The sequence below is a fragment of the Gilbertella persicaria genome (assembly GCF_025201335.1).
Source record: "Gilbertella persicaria strain CBS 190.32 chromosome Unknown B0P05scaffold_45, whole genome shotgun sequence".
Classification (NCBI taxonomy): domain Eukaryota; kingdom Fungi; phylum Mucoromycota; class Mucoromycetes; order Mucorales; family Choanephoraceae; genus Gilbertella; species Gilbertella persicaria.
The window spans coordinates 59063-84299 of record NW_026252006.1 but is presented as its reverse complement, the minus strand read 5'-3'; the positions used below and the strand labels follow the sequence as shown (position 1 = coordinate 84299).

Here is a 25237-nt window from a genome sequence, read left to right as displayed (position 1 = left end):
CTTTTTGTTTCCTTATTTATTTTTTATTGTAGTATCAGCTTACTAAAAATAAGACCTGCTTGATAATAACCATACTGTTCTTTTTATTTTGTGTAATTAGATAAAATGGAGTTAACATCAGTTTTTTTTATCTGAACAAATTTACCAAATAAAGATGATTTGTTTACGTTAGTCCAATAAAGAATAAACTTTATTTGTATAAAAAAAGAAAAACTAACCAAGTGGTGGATAGGCTTCTTTTACAACAGCACCTTCTTCATTGCTTAATACCAAAATGCTAAATTTTTCAATACGATCTCTCACACACGTTTCAAGATCTAACTGCTGATCACCCATTAAAGAATTGCCTCCAGTTACACCAATATAGTCGAAAACACCATTCAATCCTGTATAACCATCCTTCCAGAAGCTTGCAGTACACCCCTGCTTTAAACGAGCGTATACCTTGACATAGACACCGGCTAAAGGACGTTTTGTCTTTTCGCTCATGACACGAACGATACCAAATGATTCAGAGATGTGAGTGCTAATTTGATTGGCATAATGAGCATGGCGACGTTTCATTGTACCACTAGTGATTTCAATGAAAACGTTCTTGTTATTACTATCAAAGGGAATTCTGGCCGTCTGAAGCGAGTTGATTTGTCCAACACCAATCACATCAAAATCTTGTTCGTCTGGTTCAGGCGCAACTTGTTGAGGCAACTCGATTGTTTGAGAGAAGCTAGGCTTAATCCATGTAAAGTCGTGATCTGTGAAATGGTTACCCATGAAAGGGTTATTGGAGAACATGACTTCAATATTCATTTCGTAGCATTTGATATCAATCAATTTTACGTTTGCATACTGTACAACAAGTTCTTTGTCGCGCTGATTGATTTCAAATTCTAGAATAGGTTCAGACTGAATGCGTGCGTTCTTTGCTGAATTATCAGAGAAGCCAAGCACACCCTGCTCTACTTCACGCACAAAGTCGTACAAGTTAGAAAACAATTTTCGCCATCTCAAAACACCAAAGTCCTTGTATTTTTGAACGACTTGTTTGATAGATTCAAGGTCTAATTGTTTCAAGTTTTCTGTGATGGGTACACGTGTCTTTAAATAGGCATTTAGGTAATCTACTTGTACTTGACATTCTGTGTCTTGATCTTGGATAGACTCAATAAGAGAATAAACAGCTTGAGCTTCACCAATGCGGTCTTGCAACAGCAGGTATAGGGCTAGTGTGACAAGATCAGGCTTTGTAGGAGCAGTATTCTTCAAAGAGAGGTAAGTAAGGAAAGTGTCGTATTGTCGATAGAACTTTTGATTCAAGATTTCATGCGTGTTTGGCTTAAATGAGTGTGCGCGTGCGTTGATCAAAGGGTAGTAGTCAAGGACCAATTGTTCGCCTCGGAATAACGCATCTTTTGTGAGCAAAGGTGACTCAAATACATGTCCTATACGAGACATGATTTGGTTGCCCTCGAACTGAATCAAGTCTTGTATGATATCGCTAAACTGATGATAGACACCATACTTCCACAAGTCTTTTAAGAAATAGCAGCGATCTGTCAACACATCAAACACTTGACGAGCAAATTCACGATCAACCATTCGCCAGCTTATCAGAGCCAAATCTAGCTTTTCCAATTTACGATGCTTTTCAAGGAGAGCAAGCACGCTAGCATTTGAACCATGTCTGGCTATGGTTGGCCATGAATAGGTACCAATATCATCCGGATCTGAGGCAGTAACTTCAAGACTTCCAACACGAATAGTTACTGAGTTGAGTTTTCCTAGAAGTCGGTCTCCAGATACTGAGGAAACTGTAACAGGAACAAGTGCGTGTTCACCTTGGTCAGGGAAATAAAATGTGCTAACAATTTCATGCCAAGTTGAATAAGCATTAATGGAGATTGTCTTGGATTTGCAATAAGACGCATTTTGGGTAGGGACAGCACCAGTAGGAATCTGAGTAGTAACTTGGCAAATGATAGTCTTGGAAGATGCATTACTGATAACTAAGTGATGACCGTATTCAACATGAGGGCGCAAGGTTTGAGTCGAAGGGTCAACCTTGATACATTCATTGGAATCGATGGATGTTGATTCTTCAAAAACAAAGATGTCCTGCCCAAGCATGAGGCTGTTATTGATTGTGGAAAGCTTTTTGCTTTCATTTAGAGTACGACAAAAGACAATGATAGGATGATTAGCTGTAGTAATAGTAAAGCCTCTTGCCAAGTCCTTGTTGTCTATAGCCCAGTCAGTTTGTGAGGCGAATGGCAGATCAGTAAGACTCAAAACATAAAAGATTTCACTAATATTGTCAAGAGCATGCATAAAGTTCTCGGATAAGAAGGGAATTTTCTTGTCAAAATTATCTAAATAGTCAATCCAGAATTGCTTCAACGTGAGAGAGAGCACACCGCCATAATAACTAGTTTCAGTCCATTCACTTGTCTTTTCAACAAAATTATAAGTAGCCTTTCTTTCCTTCCTGGATTTCTCACGCATTTCAAGCATTGCTACTTCTTCTTGTTCGTCTTCTTGTTCATGCTCTTCGCTTTTGTCAGAATTATGATCATCACTATCATAAGTCTCTACATTATAAGTTTCTTCATTATTTTCAGGAGAGGAAAATGCAAAAGCTGAACCAAAGGCAGGAGTACTAATAGCCTTAGGAGCCATACGAGATTGAAGAGAATGATCAACATTTGCCTCAAAAGCCATTGATAAAGAAGCTTGCTCCGTTTCGACATCCTCTGCTATCATAGGCAAATCAAGTGCACTACCAGCTAAAATAGTATCAAAAATCGTATCGAAACGACTGTTCAATTTCTTGCTATCGAACGAGTCCTTGAATTTTTTTAGGATTGCTTGCAAGAGTTTTTTTGGCTGTACAGTTGCCAACAAAGCTTTTTCTGCTACACCTAGTTGTTCAAGCTGATACAAATCACAGCAAAAGGAAGATATATCTCCATCTGTAAGATACACGTCCATGAATGATTTTTGAATTTTGCTCTTGATGGCAGGCTTGACATATTGTTCAAAAAACTGACAATCCTTCTTCTTGAGCCATAGGTTCAATTCATGGCATACTTTATGTTGATGCAATTCCAATTTTCTCTCAAGGCTGAGGTTAGGCCAGTTTCTGAGGAAGCCAAATTCAGCAACAAAGTCAGCGCCTTGGCCTGAAATCGTCTTGACTACATCAAACAACTTTTCAAAACTATCAATCACTGCATAGTCATGTGTATTGAGGGTCAAGTCCTGATTTGGAAGAAGTTTTTTGATTAATTTGGCATGAACAATAGGTATGTTGGCTGTTGAAGATTGCTTCAAATCCTTGTACTGCAATGATTGATTGCTGTCTATCAAAGTTTGCTCATAGACAAATTGATCTCCTGAAACGACAACGACTTGCAAGTGCTGACCACCAAATCCTAATTGTTCACGACGAAGATTGATAGTGCCGCTAGAAGCAGGAATAACAACAATAGGTGTTTGATGGTCAAGGAATGCTAAGCTTGCATCACTAACATTATTGACATTCAATGCGCCACCAAAAAATTTAGGAGCAAACAGTTTTTCTCCATGGTTTAGGATGCAATTTCTCATAGGATTTCCTACATAAGTAGGACAATCCCTTGTATAAGTTCCTGCTATTGCATTTTTCTATGTATATAAATAATGAGTAAATAATGACATATTATTTCTTTGTTCTCCATTTACCTTGGGATACATTAACAAAGAGGGCTTTGTCAAAGTACTACCAACCCATTTTTCAGTTTTGGAGCGATTCAAGATGTATTGATATTCCTCGCTAATATTTCTATCGTTCAAGAATACAGATCGTGTAAAAATATCGCTGATGTTCTGAACCAAAGGAAAAGATAAGAAGCGGTATGACATTAATCGAGATGCTAAAGTTTCATCATAGGTAGGAATAAAGGTACTTGTGGTCGCAATAACAAAGGCTTTGGGAGACCAATTTTCGAGACAAATAGTAATATTATCTTTATCAACAACAGTGTCTGCGATAGCTAGTGGTTTTCTGAGGATAGCGCTGTTGTACTTGACATACGTGTTACTTCCCAAGATCCAATCAGACCAGAAATGTTCCTTGGTATTTGTTTTGCCCTTGATCACAATACATTTCACGGATTTGATACTGCCATCAAAAGATATCATGTTGAGCATATATTCGCCTTCTGGAAGGCCTTTAACATGTATAAAGTTCCTCTTCTTCGTGATGGAACTATCTACTTGTTCAATCAAAGTACTACTTCAATATTAGTATACATGTCAAATACAAAAAAAAAAAAAAAAAAGATAAAACTCACTCAAACAAGCCAACCTTATAGAGTGAGCAAAGTGATTCAGATAGATCATCTTGACACGTTACTTTAAAGTCTGTATCTGTAGGTACAGAGATGGTCTGAGGTGTAATTGATTGCATGTTCCTATGTATTTTCCATTGCCTGTAACCAAGTTGAGGCGTGTAGTGTTCAAAGAATTGAATGTCTTGCAACTTGCCCAAGTCGATATAACCTTGTTCATTTGTCTTTAAAAGCGTATCTATCGGACGAGACACAAAGGCATGCTTGAACTTGAGCGAGACTTCATAATCAGTTTTGGCTTCACCGTTCTTTCCGAAAGCGTAAAGCAAGAATCTGTTATCAGTTGTTTTGCTGAGATGAATGCTTGCAGGAGTACCACTTGCATTGACAGGAGAGTCATAATTAATGGTATGTTGAACATTAAGTGTTTGAAAAGTATCATCCAGTCCTTTAACTTTGACTTCAAGATTGAATCGCAATGATTTCACTATAGATTATACATATATAAATGACATGCAAACTAGCATTTGAACTTACATTGATCAGGTACTAGGAATTCAAAGTAAATGTAATTGAGCTCTTTGTTCATACTTTGACAAACAGAGTTATTTTTGACTTGATTTGAATCAGTCGATTCTACACTAAGCGAAAGATCTTGCAACAACGAAACAGGTGCTGTCGTACCATTGATTGTCAATCTCGGAAGAACGACTACAGTTGTCTTTTTGTTAACATAGATCATTTCAGGATTTACATAAAAATCTGCTGCCAAACTAAACGTCTCAGACAAATGATGGAAGGTTGCAGTTTCAGAAAAGCCGTCCTTAGTAGAAATTAAGATCATTTTGCCTGTTTTGGGTGGCGTATCATTTGGAAGATACGAAATCAAGATATTGCTTGATTCATCAGCCTATTTTTCATTAGTGACTTGATACACATTCTAATAGAAAACTAATTATTCTACCTCATAGTATTGGTTATTATACCAGATTTGAGCTTGCTGTAATGGGTTGTTTTCTTCATCCAAGATGCGCACAATGTGACCAGCCAAGGTTTCTTGCACAATATGTCTCAAGTAACCCTTTTGTACAACTACTCGACACTGACCTTGTCCACCTACGAATTCGACTACCCAAAGACCACGGCCTTCAAAGACTTCTGATGCAATACCATCTTGACCACCAAACTTCCAAGTAGTTGTTTTGACATTAAGAGCAGACTCATTTGAATAATCTACATCTTTTTCAAATGTAGGACATAGACCATCCAAGTCAAACATATTGTCATTTGCTTGCTCATTTTTATCGTTCAATCGCCAATAGTTTTCACTATCAATTTGAAATACACGAATAGAGAGACGAGAAATATTTTTCGTTCGAATGGAAAGCAAGATAGGATCAGAAGGCTTGCGTCTGACAGAATGATACAGAGTAGAAGGGGCGAAGCTGACTATGCTTTCATGTACAAGTTTTTCATAAGCTGAGGTATCTAGCATCTTGACCCATTCTTCTTGTTTATTGGTCAAAGTAGTTAGCATAATATGTGCATACAGAGGCTTGAAAAAGTTATGATAGTCAAGGTATGTACCAAGACTCTCCATAGTAACGGAAAGCTTATTTTGCTTGATAAGACCAGTTAAGTATTCCTTGATAACTAAATTTCTATCTGGCTCGTCAATTTCACAATTTCCCAAGAGCGGAATAGGTGGGAAAAAAACAGGATTGTTATGCTCAAAGATAGATGAACGTGAAGGAACAGGCGAGAAAGTGCTATCATCACCAAATAGACCACGAAGAGGACGAAAAGAAGTGAAAGTAACCCCCTTGTTTGAAATCATAGACAAGAAGCTATTATTTATGTTAGCAAATGGGGGGTTTGTTTGATTTAAATTACCTAATAAACCTATCTTGATCAAATTCTTCTCTTACAATATCCATACGCAGTTGATGAAACATGACTTTGGATTTGAACATACTAAATATGGAAGGCAATTTTTCCGCAAAGGCTTGCAAACGCGTCAAATAATCTTCCATTACATGATCACAATCATCCCAGAAGTCTAGAGACTGGTTTTGATATCCGGTAGGTACGAGTTTATCGAAATATGCTTGAATAAACGAGTCATGTTGAAGTACCACTTCAGGGATAGCATCGATGAGATGATCCAGTTGCTTCAAAGTAAAGTTAGAACATGGCACGGTTCCAGACTGCCATTCTTGACTGTTTTGTTGCCAAAGGCGAGCAACTATACGCATTAACTCGGGTCCAAAGATATGCTCGGAAGGGAAGAGTGCAATCTTCTTTAAGAGAGCCAATTGCAAATGATCAGACAGATCATCCCAACAAGTCAAGTGAGGGAAAGCTAATGGTTCGACATCAATATCATCATTATCTGGAGAAAAAAAGGAGGCAAAGCTTTCTTTCAAGAGCGATTGCCCATCAATAATCTTGGGATCTAGAACCGAAGGAGCAGTTGATTTATTGGATGTGATAGGTGTAGCTTGTTCGGGCTTTTTTATAGCATTTAATGCATCCAACTCAAGCTCTTTTTTGAGGAAATTAATAGAAGCTTCCGTGTCAAAGGGATAAATCAAGAGATGGAATCGGGTATTAAGGTTATGGAATCTTTCATCATGAGTAGTAAACCTGTCCAAATGCTGTCGCATTTGCATGGTAAGTTCCTTTTCAACTAGAGTAGGTTCACGAAGTTTGTTTGGCTCTGGTTGTTTCATGACTTCATTATAGACTTTTTGAAGCAAGACAAGTCCTTGATAATAAATTTCATCATCGGTATTAGGCGTAGCGAGTTTCTTCAAGACAGATTCTCGATCTTCGACAGTAGAGGCTCTTGCAAATGCCTCTTTCAATGAGGACACATTTGGCATGATTAGAAGAAGAAAAAAAAAAGAATACCGAAAAACACAAAAATAAAAAGGTCCACTTTTATTTATTTTTAGTCGCCACTGCGGTTTCGGCTCAAAAGTCTAAAATGATGGTTTTGTATTACAGTTCAATATGAGGAGTTTATTTGTATTGTTTGTAGAAAGAAATGAATTGGAGGACCGAAAAAAGACTATGAACGCCATTTTTGTTTGGGCCACAAGTGGGTTCGCATTGATTATGCGAAAAATAAACAATGGCTTGGTGAACTTTATTTTTTTTAAGACGAAACAAATGTCAAGAATGCATGAATTTTTTTTAAATAATAGATAATCAAGTTTTAGTGGTTGCTTCTCTCAGATTCAAAGAAGCTAAAGCACGCTTTTTTTTTGTTTGTTTCGATATAAATCGCTGTGTATGTTTGTACACTAAAGACTTGAAATTTACAAAGAAAAGAGAGAGGAGAAACCAAGAGAAGATTGACAGCTGTTTTGCTCATAAAGTAGCTGATCAGAACATTCGTTTGCTCAATTTAAAGTATAACGAATAAACTAGGTTGTTGAAAGATAAAGAGGGGAATCAAAAATTTACTAAGTACATTGAGACTATCAGTATCCTCTTTAGATAGTGTTAGAACGGTGTTTCGTTGTAGAGCTCATAAACAACAACAATAATAATAAAAATCATTTTAAATATAATCAAATCTGAACATATCTTCTACAAGTACTCAGGAAGTAGTAATTTTCAATGCCATTCAGATTTTTTTAGGCAGAGATATTTTGGGTGATCAAAAACGAATGATAAGATATATGTTATTAATTGCTGTAATAGAGTCTAGAATAGAAACACAGGATACCTTATTGCTTCAATAGAGGCAATTTCTTGATTTTTGATTCAGTGATCAGTAGAATATACATAGGTCTGCGCAACCAGTAAGAGAGCATGTTTTACCTTTTTTATGATTTGAACGCCAAAATTTCTTAAAGTAGTAAGTCTTGAGCTATTTGTTTATTTGTATTATAATATTCTTGCTTTATGCAACACATGTATAATCAACAATTGTAAGAGGTGACATACTTTAACAAGGGCGAGCATTTTGTCCACTCCAAAAAGAAAACATAATTTCTATTAGTCTTAAAGTATCCCTCTCTCTTTTTAATTCCATTCTACAATGTTCTTTCTACTTCCTTTAAACAAACCCTTTTCGCTCTCTTTTTTCTTTTTCTCTGCTGGCTTTACTTTTCACAAAATGCTTCCTTCAATGACGATAAGCTCTCTCAAAAATCTCCGCTTTTTGGAGTGGATGAAGTGTTTCCTTGAAACAACCATTGAACAAGTTAGTAAAAGACGTGTAAATAAAAAGTTATTACGCTCATTTTTTTTCTAATTATATGGATATGCGTGCTTCTCTGGCCGAGCGCATAAATTTGCCAGCTATTTAGATATGAGGGTCAAATAGTTTTCCATAAAATATTCTTATCCCCAAGCAATAGATAGAAGAGAACAAAAGCCGTCTTTGAACAAGATAGTAGTGTCAAAATAGAAAAGAAGAGTAACATTTGCCTTTTAATGTGAGAAATGAAAGAAACAATAAAGAAACCAAAATGTATAAAGACATATTCAAGCGAATAAGCGTTGAGTAAAAGTAACAAATTATCCTGAATTTTTTAGTTGAGCATCTATCCCAACATAAAGTGGGGCACTCAGTTCTATCTTCTACAATTCTTGAGGCTGATTGTCGATGTGTCCTATTTGATCTTTTCTACAAGTTTATCAAACTTTAGTCTTCATGTACTTGAGTTCAAGAGCTTCTATTTGCTTGAATATTTTCTCTTTTGTTGCCAATAAATTAGATAGACTAAAATAAGTGAAAATGATAGCAGTTAGAGAAAAAGAATGTTGTATTAAATACACCAGCATCTCACATTTGAATCAATTTGAAGACATCTTCAGTCGAAAAAGCACAACTATTTTTTTTTTTTTTTTACTTTTTCTGTCTAAGGCTTCAGGAGCAACCGAGGAGGGGGTTTTTTTTTTGTTCTAGGAAAAGTTTTTTGGGCTTTGATGTTTTTAATTTCAGAGTTGTACCTGCAACCATACAGCTATCATCACTTCTGGACTCAATGAATAACCTCTGCGTACTTAAATCAGGTACGCCATACAACGCAACAGCCTTTGAAACAGATGGATCCTCTTCCTGAATTTCGATAGATCGTTTGATCTGATTTGCTCTATATTTTTTTTTGTGCTGAGTTTCATATTGCCCGCCAAAATTCAATTTCATTTTTTCTTTGCTTGAGGGCTATCCCTATTTTTTTTTTTTACGCGTAAACAAATATAAGGAATGTCTAACTGGCAAACTGCAAGCGCAAATCAATGGAATGGCGTTCATTCTGAATACTCGGACGAAGACGAGTACTCTGATGACTCTGAATACGCTCCTATTGAAGCCACAAGTTGGGGTAATCAAACTATTTCAGCAGATGGTACAACCAATGTCAACTTGACTGTTAGTGGTTGGGAATCTTTAATTGATCCTAATATCAAGGTAAAAGAAGGTGGTATTGGTAGTGGTCAGCTTCATCGTAAAGGCAGAAACTTTCAACCTATCGACGAACAATACATCATTGACAGACGTTTGGGTAAACCTGTTCCAAGCACAAGTGGTAAGAAAAAGAAGGGTGGAAAGAAGGGTCCTAAACCACCATCAAGCGCTCCTCCAACCCCTAAGAGAAGACCCCCACCATCTTCTTCATTGAAACCCCCTTCTTCCTCAGCTTATCGTGGAAGAGAAGCTATCGTTTCTGGTCCCTGGGCTTCTACTGAACTTACTTCTACACCCTTCTGGGAATCACCTTCTAGTGATGCCAATGGAACAGGTGCTTCCAAATATGCTCCTACTTCTGCTTCTACTCCTGTTACCCCTACTCGAAGTCAACCATCACAATGGAGTCAACCTCAACAGAAAACTCAAGCACCACCACCACCATCACAACAACAACAACAACAACAATCACAATCACAATCACAACGGCAGCATCCTACTCCACAACAATCACAATGGCAGCCTCCTGCTCAACAACAACCACCAGCACCCGCTGTTCCTCCTCAAAATAGATCTGGATTCACCAAGACATCTTCTGGATCTGCAGCTTCTAAATATGCCTCTTCCTCCGCAGTTGCATCTGTTGCCCCTCCTAGCCAATCTCAATGGAATCAACCTCAACAGCAACCTCAACAACAGCCTGAAAAACACACTCAACAACCTCCTCTCATTCACCATCGTCTTGATACACCATGTGTTAACTTTAACATTGAATTGACACAAGGCATTCATGCTAATTTGGCTGTGTATGCCAATGATGATCCTATGGAAGTTGTTCAACGTTTCGAAAAAGAGCACCATTTGGTCATGTCCGAAGGTGCTAAACAAAACTTCTGTCGAACTGTCACAAGTTATTTGGCACATTATAGATCTCAACCTGTCTAAAAAAAATAACTTTAAATGAAAAATGAAAAAGCTTGCTTGTATTACCATTTCTTTTAAAGCGCGTGTTGCACAAGTAAAAGGGACTGTTGAAAAAAAAGAGACGCGTAAAAAAAACGCGCGCTATCGGATAAGTAAAAATTTACGCGTCCATTATAAATCAAACAATTCTCCTCTTTTTTTGAGTTTTTTTTCTCTTTCTCTTCTTCCTTTTTGAAAAAAACTAAATAATGCCCATGTTTGTCTATAAGAGAGGTATAAGTTACTTTTATATGTGTGTCTTTATCTAAATCTACCAACCATTAGACGGTAGACGTGAAAGAGTCGCTTTTGATAAGGTAAATAAGTCGCGTTTATATATGGTGTATTGACCTTTCCCCCCTTTTTTTAATGTGTATAGATTACCGCCAGAATCAACAAACTCTGTTATGGTTTGGATATGAACTATGTTGATCCTGTTGCTATTACTCAAAAGGTTATCTCTGGTGTCTATCAAGGTGTTACTACTATCGAACTTGATAACCTTGCTGCCGAAACTGCTGCTTATATGACCACAACTCACCCTGATTACGCACTTTTGGCTGCCCGTATTGCAATCTCTAACTTGCATAAAGAAACCAAGAAGGTCTTTTCCCAAGTTGTTGAAGACTTATACAATTACATTAACCCCAAAACAGAAAAGCTTTCCCCTATGATTGCCAAAGACATTTACGAAATTGTCATGGCTAATGCTGAACGTCTCAACTCTGCTATCATCTATGATCGTGATTTCAAGTATAACTTCTTTGGTTTCAAGACATTAGAGCGTTCTTATTTGCTCAAAATCAATGGCAAAGTTGCTGAAAGACCTCAACATTTGATTATGCGTGTTGCTGTGGGCATTCATGGTAGCGATATTGATGCTGCTATTGAGACTTATAATCTCATGTCTGAACGTTACTTTACCCATGCCAGCCCTACTTTGTTTAATGCTGGTACTCCTCGTCCTCAATTGTCTTCTTGTTTCTTATTGACCATGAAGGAAGACTCTATCGAAGGTATTTACGAAACACTCAAGATCTGCGCTCAAATCTCCAAGACTGCTGGTGGTATTGGTTTGAATGTTCACAATATTCGTGCTAATGGTTCTTACATTGCTGGTACCAATGGTTATTCTAACGGCTTATTGCCCATGTTGCGTGTGTTTAACAACACTGCTCGTTACGTCGATCAAGGTGGTAACAAGCGTCCAGGTGCCTTTGCCATGTATTTGGAGCCATGGCATCCTGATATCTTTACCTTTTTAGACTTGAGAAAGAACTTTGGTAAAGATGAAATCAGAGCCCGTGACTTGTTTTATGCACTTTGGGTTCCTGATCTCTTTATGGAGCGTGTCCGTGACAATGGTGAATGGTCTTTGTTCTGTCCTAATGAAGCTCCCGGTCTTTGTGATGTTTGGGGCGATGAATTTGTTGCTCTTTATGAGAAATACGAAAAGGAAGGAAGAGCAAGAGAAACCATTAAAGCTCAAAAGTTGTGGTATGCCATTCTTGAAGCACAAACAGAAACCGGTAATCCCTTTATGCTCTACAAGGATGCTTGTAACCGTAAAAGTAACCAACAAAACTTGGGTACTATCAAATGCAGTAATTTGTGTACAGAAATTGTTGAATACTCCAGTCCTGATGAAGTTGCTGTCTGTAACTTGGCTTCTATTGCTTTGCCTACCTTTGTTGTCAACCGTGAAAGTTTCGACTTCAATAAGTTGCATGATGTTGTCAAAGTGATTACCAAGAACTTGAATAAGATTATTGATGTCAACTACTATCCTGTGATTGAAGCCGAACGTTCTAATAAGCGCCATCGTCCTATTGGTTTGGGTGTTCAAGGTTTAGCTGATACTTTTATGTTGATGAAATTTGCTTTTGATTCCCCTGAAGCCAAGCATCTCAATATCCAAATTTTCGAAACTATTTACCATGCTGCCCTAGAAGCTTCCTGCGAACTTGCTCAACAATACGGCCATTATGAAACTTATCCCGGAAGCCCTGTTTCTAAGGGTATTTTGCAATATGACATGTGGGATGTAACCCCTACCTCTCTCTGGGACTGGGCCAAGCTTAAGGAAACCATTGCCAAACATGGTGTTCGTAACTCGCTTTTGGTTGCTCCTATGCCTACTGCTTCTACTTCTCAAATCTTGGGTTTCAACGAATGCTTTGAACCCTATACTTCCAACCTCTACACTCGTCGTGTTCTTGCTGGTGAATTCCAAATTGTGAACCCTTGGCTCTTAAAGGACTTGGTCGAGATGGGCTTGTGGAACGACGACGTCAAGAATATGATCATGTCTGATGGTGGTTCAGTCCAAAATATTCCCGGTATCCCTCAAAAGCTCAAGGATATTTACAAGACTGTCTGGGAATTAAGTCAACGCACCTTATTGGACATGGCTGCTGATCGTGGTGCTTTTATTGATCAAAGTCAAAGTTTAAACATCTTCATTGCAGAACCTAACTTTGGTAAATTGACAAGTATGCACTTTTATGGTTGGCAAAAGGGTTTGAAGACGGGTATGTACTATTTGCGTACTCGTCCTGCTGTCGACGCCATCAAATTCACTGTGGATCAATTGTCACTACGTGAATACAGAAAGAAGAAGACTGAAGAAGATAACATGGCTGATATGGTCTGCTCTATTGACAACAAAGATGCCTGTGTTAGCTGCAGCGGTTAAACAAATTCTCATTATTATTATTTTTCATTATGTTGTATATACGCCTTTTTTTTTTTCTCTTTTAATCCCCCCCCCTCACTTTAAACAATAAAACTATTCAAATCATTCTTAGACTTTAGCTATAAACTCGCTTTATTACTATATATTTACAAAGAAAGAGGGATAAAAGAATATTAAATAAGGTTAATGGTAATGATGGCTTTGATCTGGTTGATAAGCAGGAGGAGGAGGGGAAGTTGTTCCCTTCTTTTCATCTTCTGAAGAAGATTCGGTTTCAGGCACCACAGTCGCGTATTTAGGAGGAGTGTTATTAAAGCTTCTTTGTGCAGGTTCAGCGCCATACTGTCTTCCCATCTTTTTGATTTTACCAGTATAGATACACATCACCAAGATGCCAGCCAAAGGACAATAGACCAAAAGGGATTCCAAAAGGATCCAAGCAGGTAAGGGTATTGTGACGGATGCAAAGTAGAGCCAGGTCAAGAGAACCATACCCATTAAACTAATTGAGAACAAGATGGGAGTAATACGCAGAAACAACATGTCATCACGGTTTTGTCGTATCATACGAATGTGCTTGATAGATAGAGAACTTGTATACCAAATCAGACTTACGTTAGACCAGGCAATCACACAAAGAACAGTAGTGCAGATAGCAATAGACAAGTTCTTTGAGGTCTCAGAGACAGGAATGATAGTTTCTATCAGGACGGAACAGAGAGCAATCAATGTAAACAAGACTAAGAGAAGCAGACTTGTCCAGTAGTTCCAAGGCCTTAATGAGGGTGTCTTCTTTCTAGGAGGTTGTCTTTGCTTTTCAGGATCACGCAGATACATACTTCCCCAATGATCTCTATTATAGATAGCAGCAGCAATATGACGGATAAAGATCAACTGAGCTTCCATAATACCACCAAAAACCAATACAGATGCAGCAGGTAAGAAGCTAAGGACAAGACTCTTGCTTATCCAGTAATGGTCCTCTGAAGCACCGGCCATATTGCCTGATGCGAGTGCTGTGGTATAGTCCTTGCGATAAGTAGTAAGAAAAATGCTTCCGAGAGTCACCAGGAAGCCAAATACAGCGAATGGAATCAAAAATACATTGTTTCGGCATCGAAGTGTCAAAATGATTGTAAAGAATAAAAAGATGGCTGCATAAACTGCCCAGGCTTCTTCTTGTTTACTGAGCATATTTTTTTTTTATTTTTTGCCTCGTGCCTTTGATGACTTGTTTAAAAGGAAAGATAAAAAAAAAGGAAGAGAGCTTTCTACTTTTTTATTTCAAAATGTATTATAACGCCTTTATAGATCTTCAAAAAATAACAGCCAAGCCGCATTTTTACCTTTTATGGGTGCTGCTAAAAATACCTGCTACCAAACCAAGAGAGCCGTGCCAGAAATAGTAGCTAGTGTTACCTTTTTGGCATAAACTAAAAAGAATCTTTCTTGGTAACTTAAAATAGAAAACAAAGCACTCTCTTTCGAATCCGCTATTCAATGATGTCAATTCAAACAATGCCAAGCGCATCTTATTTCTTAATGCTATTCTAGTTGAGTTAAGCTAGCATTCTAATTTTGAATCGTATATGTTTACAATTGCTTTCGTTTGTGTCTAAAAAAAGTATTTTGTTTATAAAATACATGGAAGGAAAACGCACAATGTTTATTTTTGATAGAGAATACCATTTCCTTTCTTTCCAAGAGATCCTCATCAAGAAAACATGAGAGCCTTGAACTTTTTGTAAGTTGATTTCTGAAGATTAAAAAGAACGAGAGCAGCCTTATAATTCCGTCCATACTAGACTCAATTAATCATAATCAAGTCAAAAACCATTAGATAGATGCTACTGCTCTTAAATTGTTATCCTGCTCTTTTTCTTTTCCGATCAAGCCAGTATACTTGTATGGCATTTATTTATAACCACGTTCTTACGCTTTTTTTTCGTGTTCAACCTTGTTTAAACCAAGTCATTGAGATTGTTTCATCACAGCACTCTCACCAGAGATTCATGGTCAAGATACCCGGTGTTTTGTGCTTTCATATGACTCGATAACTGGGAAAGCAGTTGCTCAAGTTGTGCTTAATATAGTGTTGTATATGAACAAGTGCTCGTGATCAACTTTATCGCGAGAAATAGAAAACGTTAAATACTCTAATATTATTAATTATGCTTTTGTTGTTATTTCGTCTATCAGCAATTATTTGACTAAAAGGAAAGAGAGAACTAGGACTACAATGTCAATTGTTGCCTTAATGTAAATTGAGGTTCCGACATCGGCATTCGATTTGATTGTGTCAAATGGCTGAGGGGGAGTAGTACAGAAAGAAAAAAAATAAGGTTTTTATATACACTTAGATCCCAGACACACATGAAGGACAACTTTGTGTAGTGAGTAAAAGTATCTTGATTTGTTGTGGAACTGTGTTTTATTTTCAAGTGGCAATGCTTGTGCTCAGTAGCATTTTTGGTCTTTTTTGTTTTTTTGCAATGAATGATACGGATCAGGCAAGGAATAATTGTTGAAATGTGATTCTTAGCAGCATTTATATATATATGTAAGATGAAATGATGAAAATGATAAATCTATCATTCATTGTTACAAGATAAACTAGAACTAATCAGTAGTCTTTTTTATATCCGTTGAAGCTGTAGACTTCTTTTTCTCTTTTATTCAAATAAAGAAAGGCAATACATCCATTCCCAAGTCCATCCCAAAAAAAAGGCGATTATTCCTGCTCAAGTATGTTGACAATAAAAAATTATGATTGCAAGCATTTTGCAGAAGAAATGACAAAGAAAAATGAGCTTACGTATATTTATCAAAAGTATTTTTCAATCAAGCGTCGTTTGTTATGACTTGTACGGTATATACCTACAATGAACTAGTTTTTCTTTGAAAGCAATGTGTCATTGATTCTATTTATTCATGCAAATGGTATTTTACTTTTTGAAATAAACACATCTTTATTGTAGAAAAATATGTACATCAAGGAGGTATAAAGCCTGTTTATACAAGCATCAATTATTCAAATACTTGCAAACTATGTTTACTAACAATCATAGTATCTTTGGAGTTGATTTGGACCAAAAAAGGCGACTTGTAGTTTTAACCAAAGGGTATTACTCATGGAAAAAGCTCATCTGACAACTCTTTAATCTTCTTTTTGACACTACAGGACAAAAAATAGAGCTGTTGAAAAGTATAAATACCCAAGATGTACGTTAAAGACTCTAATTTTTGGTCGATGTATTTGCTGAACAGTTGTACTATAAAAAAAAGTACGATAAGGATGAAAAACCTCTTGAACATTTTTGCTTATTTACTCAATATTTTAGCAGCAAATATGTTGTGCTTATTATACCAACAGACTCAGAAAACAAAGAACTACAAGTCTTGTCATTACACCAAAGCCAGATAACCGCGTCTTTGTGCAGTTCTCAGCAAAAGGTCTATTTTTTATTGCAGTTTGAGCCACAAGAGATGAACCATGATTTGCGGCGGAAGAATTAGTGTTGCCTTCCGCTTTGAATCTCCTCTATAAAGACTTTATACAGTTTTTACACTTTAAAACCAGAGTATGCTAGTTTTTTCTAGACGAATCAAAATTAATCTTTAGACTTTAGCTTACCTTTTTTGGACAACACGGAAAAGGAAATTAGACAAATTACAATCAATCAGAGATTTGTATGTGGACCAACCTTGACCAACCTTTTCTAAAAGTTACTGATACTTCCTCCTTTAAATAACGATGCAGGATGATTATTAGCAGAGAGGTGAACACAAAAATTTGGATACACTTCAAATCATACTTTTAGTTACTTAGGCTGTTTTTTTTTTATATTTTTCAGGTACTGGACAAAAGCCAGAGTTATTTTCAATTATCATAAAATACGCACAATTAAATAGACAAATATCTGTAGGGCCTCAAATAAAAATAATACATTAGTGATTGAAACTCTAAATAAAAAGATAAAAAGCTGTCAGCTTTACTCTTTCTTCTTTTTTTCCTTATGGAACCTCCTCTAAAGATAGCTACAGTTAAAAGTTCTATTACTGGCATTGAGTGGAAAACGAGATACATTCCAAGTCTCAAATCTCTTGTACTTAAAGTACATACTCTCGTAACACATACTTATGCACTTTTGAAGTATATTTTTACGCAAGAACTTGAAAACAACATGGATTTTGCTTTGCAGGACCTTGCCAATGTTGATTTCTTCAGAGAAGTCTTTATTTCATTACTTGATAGCTATAAACCGTATAAAGCAAAACGAAAAGAAAAAGCAAGAAGTTACAAGAAACTTATCAATAAGCATCGAGATACCTATTGCCAACTCGCATCTTATGTTCCAACCAAACTGAAATATGCGCAACAAATAGGAAGCTATGAAGCTACGAAAATCCACACTGCATACATGAATGGCGTCGCTCTCCATTTCGAGAACAGATTGCGTATGTTTTTGAACCTATTGTTAAAGAAGCAGGAAAGAATTGGCGCTTTGAAAAGTGAAATGAAAAAGAAAAATTGCATAGAAAGCGAAATCTCTGTGCGGTCAAAACCATAGCAAGCCAGTGCACCAAAGAAAAAATGAACATCTCTCTGAGGAACATCACTGAATTGCCAGCGCATCTTTTTAACTCACAAGAAGTCGGCATCCTTCAACAGTTTTTTGATTGCTACCCTTCTGACACTCACTTCAAGAAGAATTCTATTTGTTATGATCGTAAAGCGGACTCATCGAAGCATCTGAAGGCATTTTATTATCTGACGCGATGTTCTGAATCTCTCTACAATAAGTCATTCAACTGTTTTCCTCTGAGAAGAACATTCATACCTAGTTATATGACTATAGACACATATATCGTAAACACTCAAATTTTAAGAAACTCTGTCATTAGCCACTTAGACAAAGAAGTAATCTGGGGAGCCGTACTGAACATGAAATCCAAAGCTATGAAGCCTCAAGGAGACAATAAACAAATGAAGTTTAGAGGTATTATTTACACAGATGGTGTTGCCGTATCCATTTTGAAGCAGACCTATGACAGTAAGAAGAAAGGTTCTGGAGGCGGCATGCGAAATGATAAGAAGATAGAAGACATTGCTTACATAGAAAGTCTGTTGCAAGAAAAACTTCAAGAACTTACAAAAATAATTGTGTTTTGATTGACCCCAGACGGCGTGATGGGTTGTTCTGTATGCACGAAAGCAGTACCGTTGAAAAGAAAAGAACTTACCGCTATACGAGAAATCAAAGGAACATTAAAACAAAAACAAGAAAATTCATGAAACTTTGTGAAAGACTGAAACCAGAGGCCGTAAGCAATGCAGAAGCAATTCTTTCACGTTTAAAGTCATCCACAGCCATAAAAGATCAATACGTAGAATATATAAGACAGAAAGCTACCGCGACTCAAGTTCTTCAGGAATACTACTCGAATGAAGACTTGCCTTTAGAAGAACGTAATACTGTATGTGCTAAAGTACATTCGCCCCACATTTGCATTATAAATCAGCCGTGTTTTTGCTTTCAAGTATTCTTTGATAGTTTAGATAGCACATATAGCTTCCATGAACCCATAGCTACCAGGTCTTATATGACCCCTAGAGCAAAAATGCTTAAGGATGTTCGAAACACAGCTTAAACATGCCAATCTTTGATGGACCATTACTCGACAACCAGACTATCAAAGCAAACCGTTTTCTGTTTAAACCATGTTCTTTCAAGTCCAGGAATCGAATGTTACCATTGGTTTGACTACTAGATGAAATTCATTTTTTGACCCATGGTGGATCCACGAAGGTCCGTGAAGATGAAAAAAAAAAATTCATCAAAAAATTTTGAAATGACAGATTGACCCCGATATAAGTCTGATCCAACCGAAATCAGATGAGACCGTTTCTAGGTGCTTTTGATGAAAAGAAGACGAGTTTACTAAGATGAAAAGGCTAACTTTATATGAGTATTGCCTTCAAATCTGCATTCAAAGTTCATTATAGACTGTAACCAATACAAAAAGGCCTTTTTTTGTAGATATTTGATAGCAAGTGGGTACTTGTTCTTATGCCATTTGGTGCGTAAAATATAGAAGAGCAAGACGTGAATCCTTGAACATGAAAGGCCTTACTTTCTTGATAAAGATAGGAAGTTAATGCATAACAGAGGGGAGGGGGTTCTAAGAGCATTTCAAATTCCTCATTTTATTCGATGTTCAGCATAAAAACAAAAGACATGCTCAAATGGTGCTTTGATAAACATACAGTGTACATTTGCTCGATCCTCATGTCTTCTTTAAACTGCTTTCACCTTTCTTACTACAAGAATTGTCCTCGAACAAAGCGCAAATGTTTATGTTCATGCATGGAAATGGTGGCTTGTAGCGCCCAAAATTTATAAACCAGGCAGTAACAGGGGATGTTCTCTTTCTCCGACTTCCACTTCTTTAAAGATCTTGTCAATGGCAACTCGAACCAAGTTTGCTAGGGCCGCCTTCTCTGTCTTTTCTCAGTCATTGAAGGGCCAACAGGCCATCACGAGTCCTTTAGGAAAGCGTTTTATTAGCACGATCAAGAGAGGTAAAGCTTACATACCGTGTTTGACACAACAGTAACACTATCAATACTTGTTAGACGGTCATATCCCTTTGGGTTGCGCAGCAAACAAGAGATACAATGAACAAAAGGCAAGACAATCATACATAGCTAGATATACTAACATTATCTTTAAAATAGAGATGTATTCACGCAACAGGTAACACAAGCACCTACTTCTAGGATTTACATACTAAACTATTTCAGCTCCCAATATGAACAAAAAAGACCCTTATGAAGTTTTGGGTGTAAAGAAGACAGCTTCTGCCAGTGAAATAAAAAAGGCTTATTATGGTGTAATGTATACCAACATCATTTTATGCAAAACTAATGTTACCTATAGTTGGCAAAGAAATACCATCCGGACACAAACAAAGATAAAGATGCTCGTGAAAAGTTTGTTCAGATCCAAGAAGCTTACGAAATCCTTTCAGACGAAGATAAACGTAAACAATATGATCAATTTGGACATGGCTTTGATGGTGGCATGGGTGGAAATCCTTATGGAGGTTTTCATGGCAGCAGTGGATTTCCCGGTGGATTTGATCCTAATGATATCTTTAGTCAATTCTTTGGTGGTGGATTTGGTGCTCGAAGCGGTGGAGGAGGTGCTAATCCATTCAACAGCCGACCCATGGCAGGCGATGATATCCAAGTCCCACTTACCTTGTCATTCATGGAAGCTGTCAAAGGCGTAACTAAATTTGTACAGGTCAACAAAGTAACCAACTGTGATACTTGTCATGGTAATGGTTTACGTGCTGGTAAAAAGAAGGAGACATGTTCTGTCTGTCATGGTACTGGTGTACAGACAATCATGATGGGTCAATTCCATATGCAAGCGGCCTGCCAAGCATGTGGGGGTGCAGGTTCTTCCATTCCTCCTGGATGTGGTTGTCCTTCATGTAACAGTAAGGGCAAAGTCAGAGAGCGCAAGACTGTCAAAGTGGCAGTGCCACCAGGTGTTGATCAAAACTCTCGTATTCGTGTGACAGGTGAAGGTGATGCTCCTCTTGAGGGACAAGGACCTAATGGTGACCTGTTTGTTGTTTTGAATATTCAGCCATCCAAGATATTCCGTAGACAAGATGCAGACATTTTTGTAGAAGCAAAGATTCCTTTCTATAAGGCCATGTTGGGTGGTCGTATTCGTATTCCTACTATAGACGGTGATGTGGATGTTAAGGTACCTTCTGGTGCTCAACCAGGCGATGACATTGCTTTGAGAGGACGTGGTGTTCAACGATTGCGTAGTACACAGCGTGGTGATCAGATTGTGACACTCAAGGTTGAATTCCCTCGATCCCTTAAGGGCAAACAAAAGGAGATTATTGAGCAATATGCAGCCTTAGTAGATGAAGACTATAGACCTAAAGAGGAACCTCTTCGTCAAGAAGCACCTGACACACCTCCTCCATCCCCTAAACCATCAGCAGAGGATAAACCAAATGAAGAGAAGAAAGAAGGCTTCTTCAAGAAAGCTGTTGGCAAGATCAAAGATAAGATTTGCCATGAAGATGAAAAAGACAATGACAAGAAAGCATAGAGACATTAGAACAAAATCTTTTAATATATATATATATACACAAAAAAAAGATAAAAAAAGGGTATTATTTTCTTTTGTAAAGAGCTCAAAACATTCCATCTGTAAAACGCTTCAACTTCTTTCGATATCCTTCTTCTGCTGAACAATCTTCGCAATACCATTTACCAATAGGTGGTTCAGTTAGACCAACACAAGCATAATGAAACCATTCTTTTTCACACTATAAAACATATGTGAGCTTCTTTTTATATGCATATTCAACTTACATTTTCACCATCACAAGCAACCATATCACCAAATGAGACTTGATTGCAGTAACAATATTTAGGTTCATTTGGATCAATATCTAATTCTGGTAAAGCGCCATTATGTTCTAGTGCTGGATTGGGTCTAGAAGAGTGAAGTGTTCTGCTGTAGTAAAAGTCAGTAAAAACAAAAGAGTTTTAATAGATGCAACTTGCCTCTTTTTAACAAATAGTCCGTCATGAGGTGAAGGTCTTTTGCGATCCAATCTCCAGCTTGTGTCATCTGTCACGATGGCTGATGCTTTGCGATTTGTTGCACCACCCATCCAATCTACATCGGCAATGTCTGACTTGGCCATTTGTGAATCGATGCGCTCAATGTGTCTGCTCACCAAGTCATACATGCGCTTTGTCAAGTCGATTTTCTGATCTTGTTTTTGAATGGCTAGCTTGTAGTCTTTTTCCAGCTGTTGACGAGCTGCTGGTAAGTTGACACTGTTGCTTCCAGTTCTGTACATTTTTGAGTAAGAGCGTCTATGCTTTGTGTAGATCTCTCTGAATCCTATGACCAAGAAGATGTTTTAGTATTTTGTTTATCAATGATGTTGATTACGTTGAAACTCTTCATCCATGCTTCTCAATTCGTGCATGTTTTGATCAATCTCTGATGGCAAGTTCTGTAGACCTAATGCTATCAGCAATCAGCAAATAATACAAAATACTTACTTTCTACGTAATCTTCAAATATATCAGCTACAGAAGCACTCATAGTAATAAAGGTTAGGTAATAGAAAGAAAAGAAAACAAAAGAAAAATAGACCCTTTCCTCTTTAATACTCTGTGACGTTGATTTTTTCATTTTAAAAAGGAATTATGCAGACAGTATGGCTGGCTTACTAGGGCTTTGCGCTGGATTTAGTCAATGACAGTTTTATTTCTACTATATAGCCAAAGAGATACTCTAACTCAGTTTATGATAAATATATCACAATTGAATGAAAACAACACTAAAGGGCCTTTGTAAACAGCTTGGAAAAGAATCGCTTTCTATTGGATTTATCACTCTTTGTATCTGAAGTGCTTATATTTTCAGAATCAGACTCATCACTGTCGTCTTCTTGATCTGAAGATTCATTGTTGTTGCCATAATGGCCAGAATCCATTCTCCAAACTTTTATAGCACCATGAAGATCAGCAGAAATAATGATTTGACTTTCTGGATAATCAAAGCGATCTCTTTCTTCTTGTGAGGCCTCTTCAAATTCGATTGTAAATGCCTTTTCAAATTCTTTCATCTTGTCGGTTTTTGTATTAGTGCTTGCAGTACTATTTTGAGCAGAAAAATGTGCACTCCTTCTAGGTTTCATAAACACATTGTCTTCTTCGTCTTCTTCCTCTTGATTTGCTTTCTTTTGAGAATAAACAGGTGTATAATCCAATATGATATCGCCTCCTGATCTTGCTAGCAATTGTCTTGTCTTTGTAGGAGCAAAAATAGCTGTTGTAACTGCATGCATATGTGCAAAGAAATGCTCATTGCGACTTCTTAATTTATCAATCACTCTTCGTTCTCCTCTTCTAAGCCATGATGACATGATATTTTGAGATGGTTTATCAGAAAATGCACCTTGCTGTGCCATCGTTTGCCAAACCTGATCACCTAAACTACACAGGCCGGCTGCTGATCCAAGCCTACTATCCCTCCAATGCCTTAAAGGCGAATAACTGACTTGATCTGTACACCATAAATACACACAACCATCTTCTGAACCACAAATGATATATCGACCATCATCACTAAATGATGCTTTGATTTGCATTGAATGGTTTTCAATCCCTTTATACTTGTAAACAAAGCTTTTGTCTTTCAGATTGATAATCCATACTCGAGAGTCATTGGTTGTCACTAGAATGCGTTCTTCACCCAATGGCATACCAGGCATTGGTTCAATACCAGTTATTTTTCGACCATGTTTGTGTCCACGATTCTTGACTGCAATTTGCGTGTTGTACTTTAAGCCCTGTGTCTCGTAAAAAAAAACATCGCCTGTATTGGACCCAATGCAGACTATTCTTCCATCAAACGTAAACCCTACAGCAGTAACCATGTTGCCAGACTCAATATCGTTCCAAAATGCGACTCGTTTTTCAGGAATACTCCATAGTCTTATTTTGCTATCTAGAGAGCCAGATAAAAAGAACCGATCATCCTTTATACTATAGATCAATATAGACCCAAAAGTATAGTTTTTTCTTTCTTTCTTTCTTTCTTTCTTTTACCTTTGGATGGAATCTTACACTTGCGACAACATCTGAATGGCTGAATACACAGAGACAAGCAGCTTGAGATACATGCCATAACCTGGACACAACAGCAAGTTAACAAATCAACGCTATTGCATATGTGTAACTTTACCTGACGGTTTTATCCATTGAACTTGACAACAAAAAGTTATTCTAGTTGAAAAAGAGATAAACACAGTTATTGACAGTGAACCCTTATTGCTTACTTTTGACCAGCTCAAATCCAATACATCTGCAGTATGTCCAGCATAAATTCGCACAGGTGCATCATGAAACACTTTAATGGAAGGCTGATGAGGTAAAATATCTTGCACAGTTATATTATCACTTCGGTCCAAATCTCTCAACACTTTCCATACATGAATAATGCAATTTTGCCCACCTGTGGCCATATATTTTCCATCCTTACTGAACCGAGTTGCCCAAATAGCTCCCATAGGCTGCTTAAACTCTTCAGGTTCAATATCCTTTGCAACAGACGACGCTCCTGGCGCTGCATAAACTTCAGTACCAGTAGAATCAATAGCTAATGTCTGAGCCAAAACAATACGATTAAAGCGCTTGTTTGTTTTGATCTTTGTTTTGACCTATAAAAGGCATGAGCCAACAGAAATAGAAAACAACACCTTTACTTGAACATAATCCTTTTCATGAGGTGGTCGTTGATCTTGACTACTGGACGAGGTCGAATTCTGTCCAACCTTGAATGATCCTGAACGGATTGAATCATGGCTGCTTCTCGGTGCATGTACTGCTGTCAGACTTGCTTCAGACCAGCTATGGCCCCGAGTATGGTGATTGCATCTAATATATTCTAAATGCTTAATGTTTCTTATATATTGCTTTATACATACGGTATAGAATTCTGTGATTTGGAATGGCCTTTATGAATATCAAAGCTTACACTGCTACTTGCTCTTGAATGTGATTTTTTCTTATTGTTCTTATATAGTTGAGAGCTGGTTTTATTGTGTTTCCTTAGGTCGTCTTCAGAAAAACAAGTCTTTACTATCACACATGTAAATTAGTTTTGAACATGAAGTTGCTTGGTTATACGTTTGCCATCAGTTGCCATAACTCTTTCGCTGTCAAAGGCTTGGTCCAAACTATTCAGAGCGGACATAAAAAGAAAGAAA

At 37.3% G+C, this 25237-nt stretch overlaps 10 protein-coding genes across 10 annotated transcripts; 6 read left to right on the top strand and 4 right to left on the bottom strand.

Annotated features, from left to right (window-relative positions):
* Nucleotides 1–62: 62 nt before the first annotated feature.
* Nucleotides 63–7257, bottom strand: B0P05DRAFT_599417 (uncharacterized protein). Its single transcript, XM_051583204.1, has 6 exons — nt 6219–7257; nt 5290–6172; nt 4863–5235; nt 4329–4812; nt 3718–4267; nt 63–3660 (listed from the first exon to the last, which is right to left on the bottom strand). Exons 1-6 carry the CDS (start codon nt 7208–7210, stop codon nt 214–216), a joined length of 6729 nt encoding a protein of 2242 aa, XP_051431400.1. The 5' UTR covers nt 7211–7257; the 3' UTR covers nt 63–213.
* A 2249-nt stretch (nt 7258–9506) lies between these two features.
* Nucleotides 9507–10838, top strand: B0P05DRAFT_556524 (uncharacterized protein). Its single transcript, XM_051579916.1, has one exon. It carries the CDS (start codon nt 9550–9552, stop codon nt 10693–10695), a length of 1146 nt encoding a protein of 381 aa, XP_051431399.1. The 5' UTR covers nt 9507–9549; the 3' UTR covers nt 10696–10838.
* Nucleotides 10839–10928: 90 nt separating this feature from the next.
* On the top strand, nt 10929–13408 carry B0P05DRAFT_590499 (ribonucleoside-diphosphate reductase large chain; the record flags this gene model as incomplete). Its single annotated transcript, XM_051582812.1, has 3 exons — nt 10929–10947; nt 10999–11030; nt 11093–13408. The coding sequence occupies 3 exons, from the start codon at nt 10929–10931 to the stop codon at nt 13406–13408; spliced, it is 2367 nt and encodes a 788-aa protein (XP_051431398.1).
* Nucleotides 13409–13524: 116 nt separating this feature from the next.
* Nucleotides 13525–14731, bottom strand: B0P05DRAFT_556521 (uncharacterized protein). The gene has a single exon (XM_051579915.1). The coding sequence runs from the start codon at nt 14600–14602 to the stop codon at nt 13592–13594; it is 1011 nt and encodes a 336-aa protein (XP_051431397.1). The 5' UTR covers nt 14603–14731; the 3' UTR covers nt 13525–13591.
* A 118-nt stretch (nt 14732–14849) lies between these two features.
* Nucleotides 14850–15615, top strand: B0P05DRAFT_556519 (uncharacterized protein). The gene has a single exon (XM_051579914.1). It carries the CDS (start codon nt 15253–15255, stop codon nt 15463–15465), a length of 213 nt encoding a protein of 70 aa, XP_051431396.1. The 5' UTR covers nt 14850–15252; the 3' UTR covers nt 15466–15615.
* Nucleotides 15616–17439: 1824 nt separating this feature from the next.
* Nucleotides 17440–17790, top strand: B0P05DRAFT_453769 (uncharacterized protein; the record flags this gene model as incomplete). Its single annotated transcript, XM_051573914.1, has 1 exon — nt 17440–17790. A coding segment is annotated over one exon (351 nt), but the record flags the coding sequence as incomplete, so codon positions are not given.
* Nucleotides 17791–17855: 65 nt separating this feature from the next.
* B0P05DRAFT_605710 (uncharacterized protein) lies at nt 17856–19060 on the top strand (the record flags this gene model as incomplete). Its single annotated transcript, XM_051583349.1, has 3 exons — nt 17856–18535; nt 18556–18878; nt 18999–19060. Exons 1-3 carry the CDS (start codon nt 18003–18005, stop codon nt 19058–19060), a joined length of 918 nt encoding a protein of 305 aa, XP_051431394.1. The 5' UTR covers nt 17856–18002.
* A 1161-nt stretch (nt 19061–20221) lies between these two features.
* B0P05DRAFT_574467 (uncharacterized protein) lies at nt 20222–21552 on the top strand (the record flags this gene model as incomplete). The annotated part of the gene is made up of 2 exons (XM_051581566.1): nt 20222–20302; nt 20350–21552. 2 exons carry the CDS (start codon nt 20222–20224, stop codon nt 21550–21552), a joined length of 1284 nt encoding a protein of 427 aa, XP_051431393.1.
* A 42-nt stretch (nt 21553–21594) lies between these two features.
* B0P05DRAFT_556512 (uncharacterized protein) lies at nt 21595–22607 on the bottom strand. Its single transcript, XM_051579913.1, has 5 exons — nt 22524–22607; nt 22411–22482; nt 22014–22359; nt 21819–21963; nt 21595–21772 (listed from the first exon to the last, which is right to left on the bottom strand). The coding sequence occupies exons 1-5, from the start codon at nt 22564–22566 to the stop codon at nt 21638–21640; spliced, it is 741 nt and encodes a 246-aa protein (XP_051431392.1). The 5' UTR covers nt 22567–22607; the 3' UTR covers nt 21595–21637.
* A 35-nt stretch (nt 22608–22642) lies between these two features.
* On the bottom strand, nt 22643–25225 carry B0P05DRAFT_556499 (WD40-repeat-containing domain protein; the record flags this gene model as incomplete). Its single annotated transcript, XM_051579912.1, has 7 exons — nt 22643–24007; nt 24078–24159; nt 24214–24254; nt 24308–24688; nt 24734–24905; nt 24956–25109; nt 25158–25225. Coding segments are annotated over 7 exons (2101 nt in total), but the record flags the coding sequence as incomplete, so codon positions are not given.
* Between the last annotated feature and the right edge of the window lie 12 nt (nt 25226–25237).

Excerpts from the sequence above, each read along its gene's own strand:
- B0P05DRAFT_556512 (XM_051579913.1), bottom strand. The coding sequence starts at position 22,566 with ATGAGTGCTTCTGTAGCTGATATATTTGAAGATTACGTAGAAA. Across the intron at positions 22,483-22,523 it reads ATTTGAAGATTACGTAGAAA|GTCTACAGAACTTGCCATCA; the intron begins GTAAGTATTTTG and ends TGATAGCATTAG. Across the intron at positions 21,773-21,818 it reads TTGCTTGTGATGGTGAAAAT|TGTGAAAAAGAATGGTTTCA; the intron begins GTAAGTTGAATA and ends TATGTTTTATAG.
- B0P05DRAFT_556519 (XM_051579914.1), top strand. The coding sequence starts at position 15,253 with ATGCTACTGCTCTTAAATTGTTATCCTGCTCTTTTTCTTTTCCGATCA.
- B0P05DRAFT_599417 (XM_051583204.1), bottom strand. The coding sequence starts at position 7,210 with ATGCCAAATGTGTCCTCATTGAAAGAGGCATTTGCAAGAGCCTCTACT. Across the intron at positions 5,236-5,289 it reads ATAATAACCAATACTATGAG|GCTGATGAATCAAGCAATAT; the intron begins GTAGAATAATTA and ends AATGAAAAATAG. Across the intron at positions 4,268-4,328 it reads TATAAGGTTGGCTTGTTTGA|TACTTTGATTGAACAAGTAG; the intron begins GTGAGTTTTATC and ends ATATTGAAGTAG.
- B0P05DRAFT_556521 (XM_051579915.1), bottom strand. The coding sequence starts at position 14,602 with ATGCTCAGTAAACAAGAAGAAGCCTGGGCAGTTTATGCAGCCATCTTT.
- B0P05DRAFT_556524 (XM_051579916.1), top strand. The coding sequence starts at position 9,550 with ATGTCTAACTGGCAAACTGCAAGCGCAAATCAATGGAATGGCGTTCAT.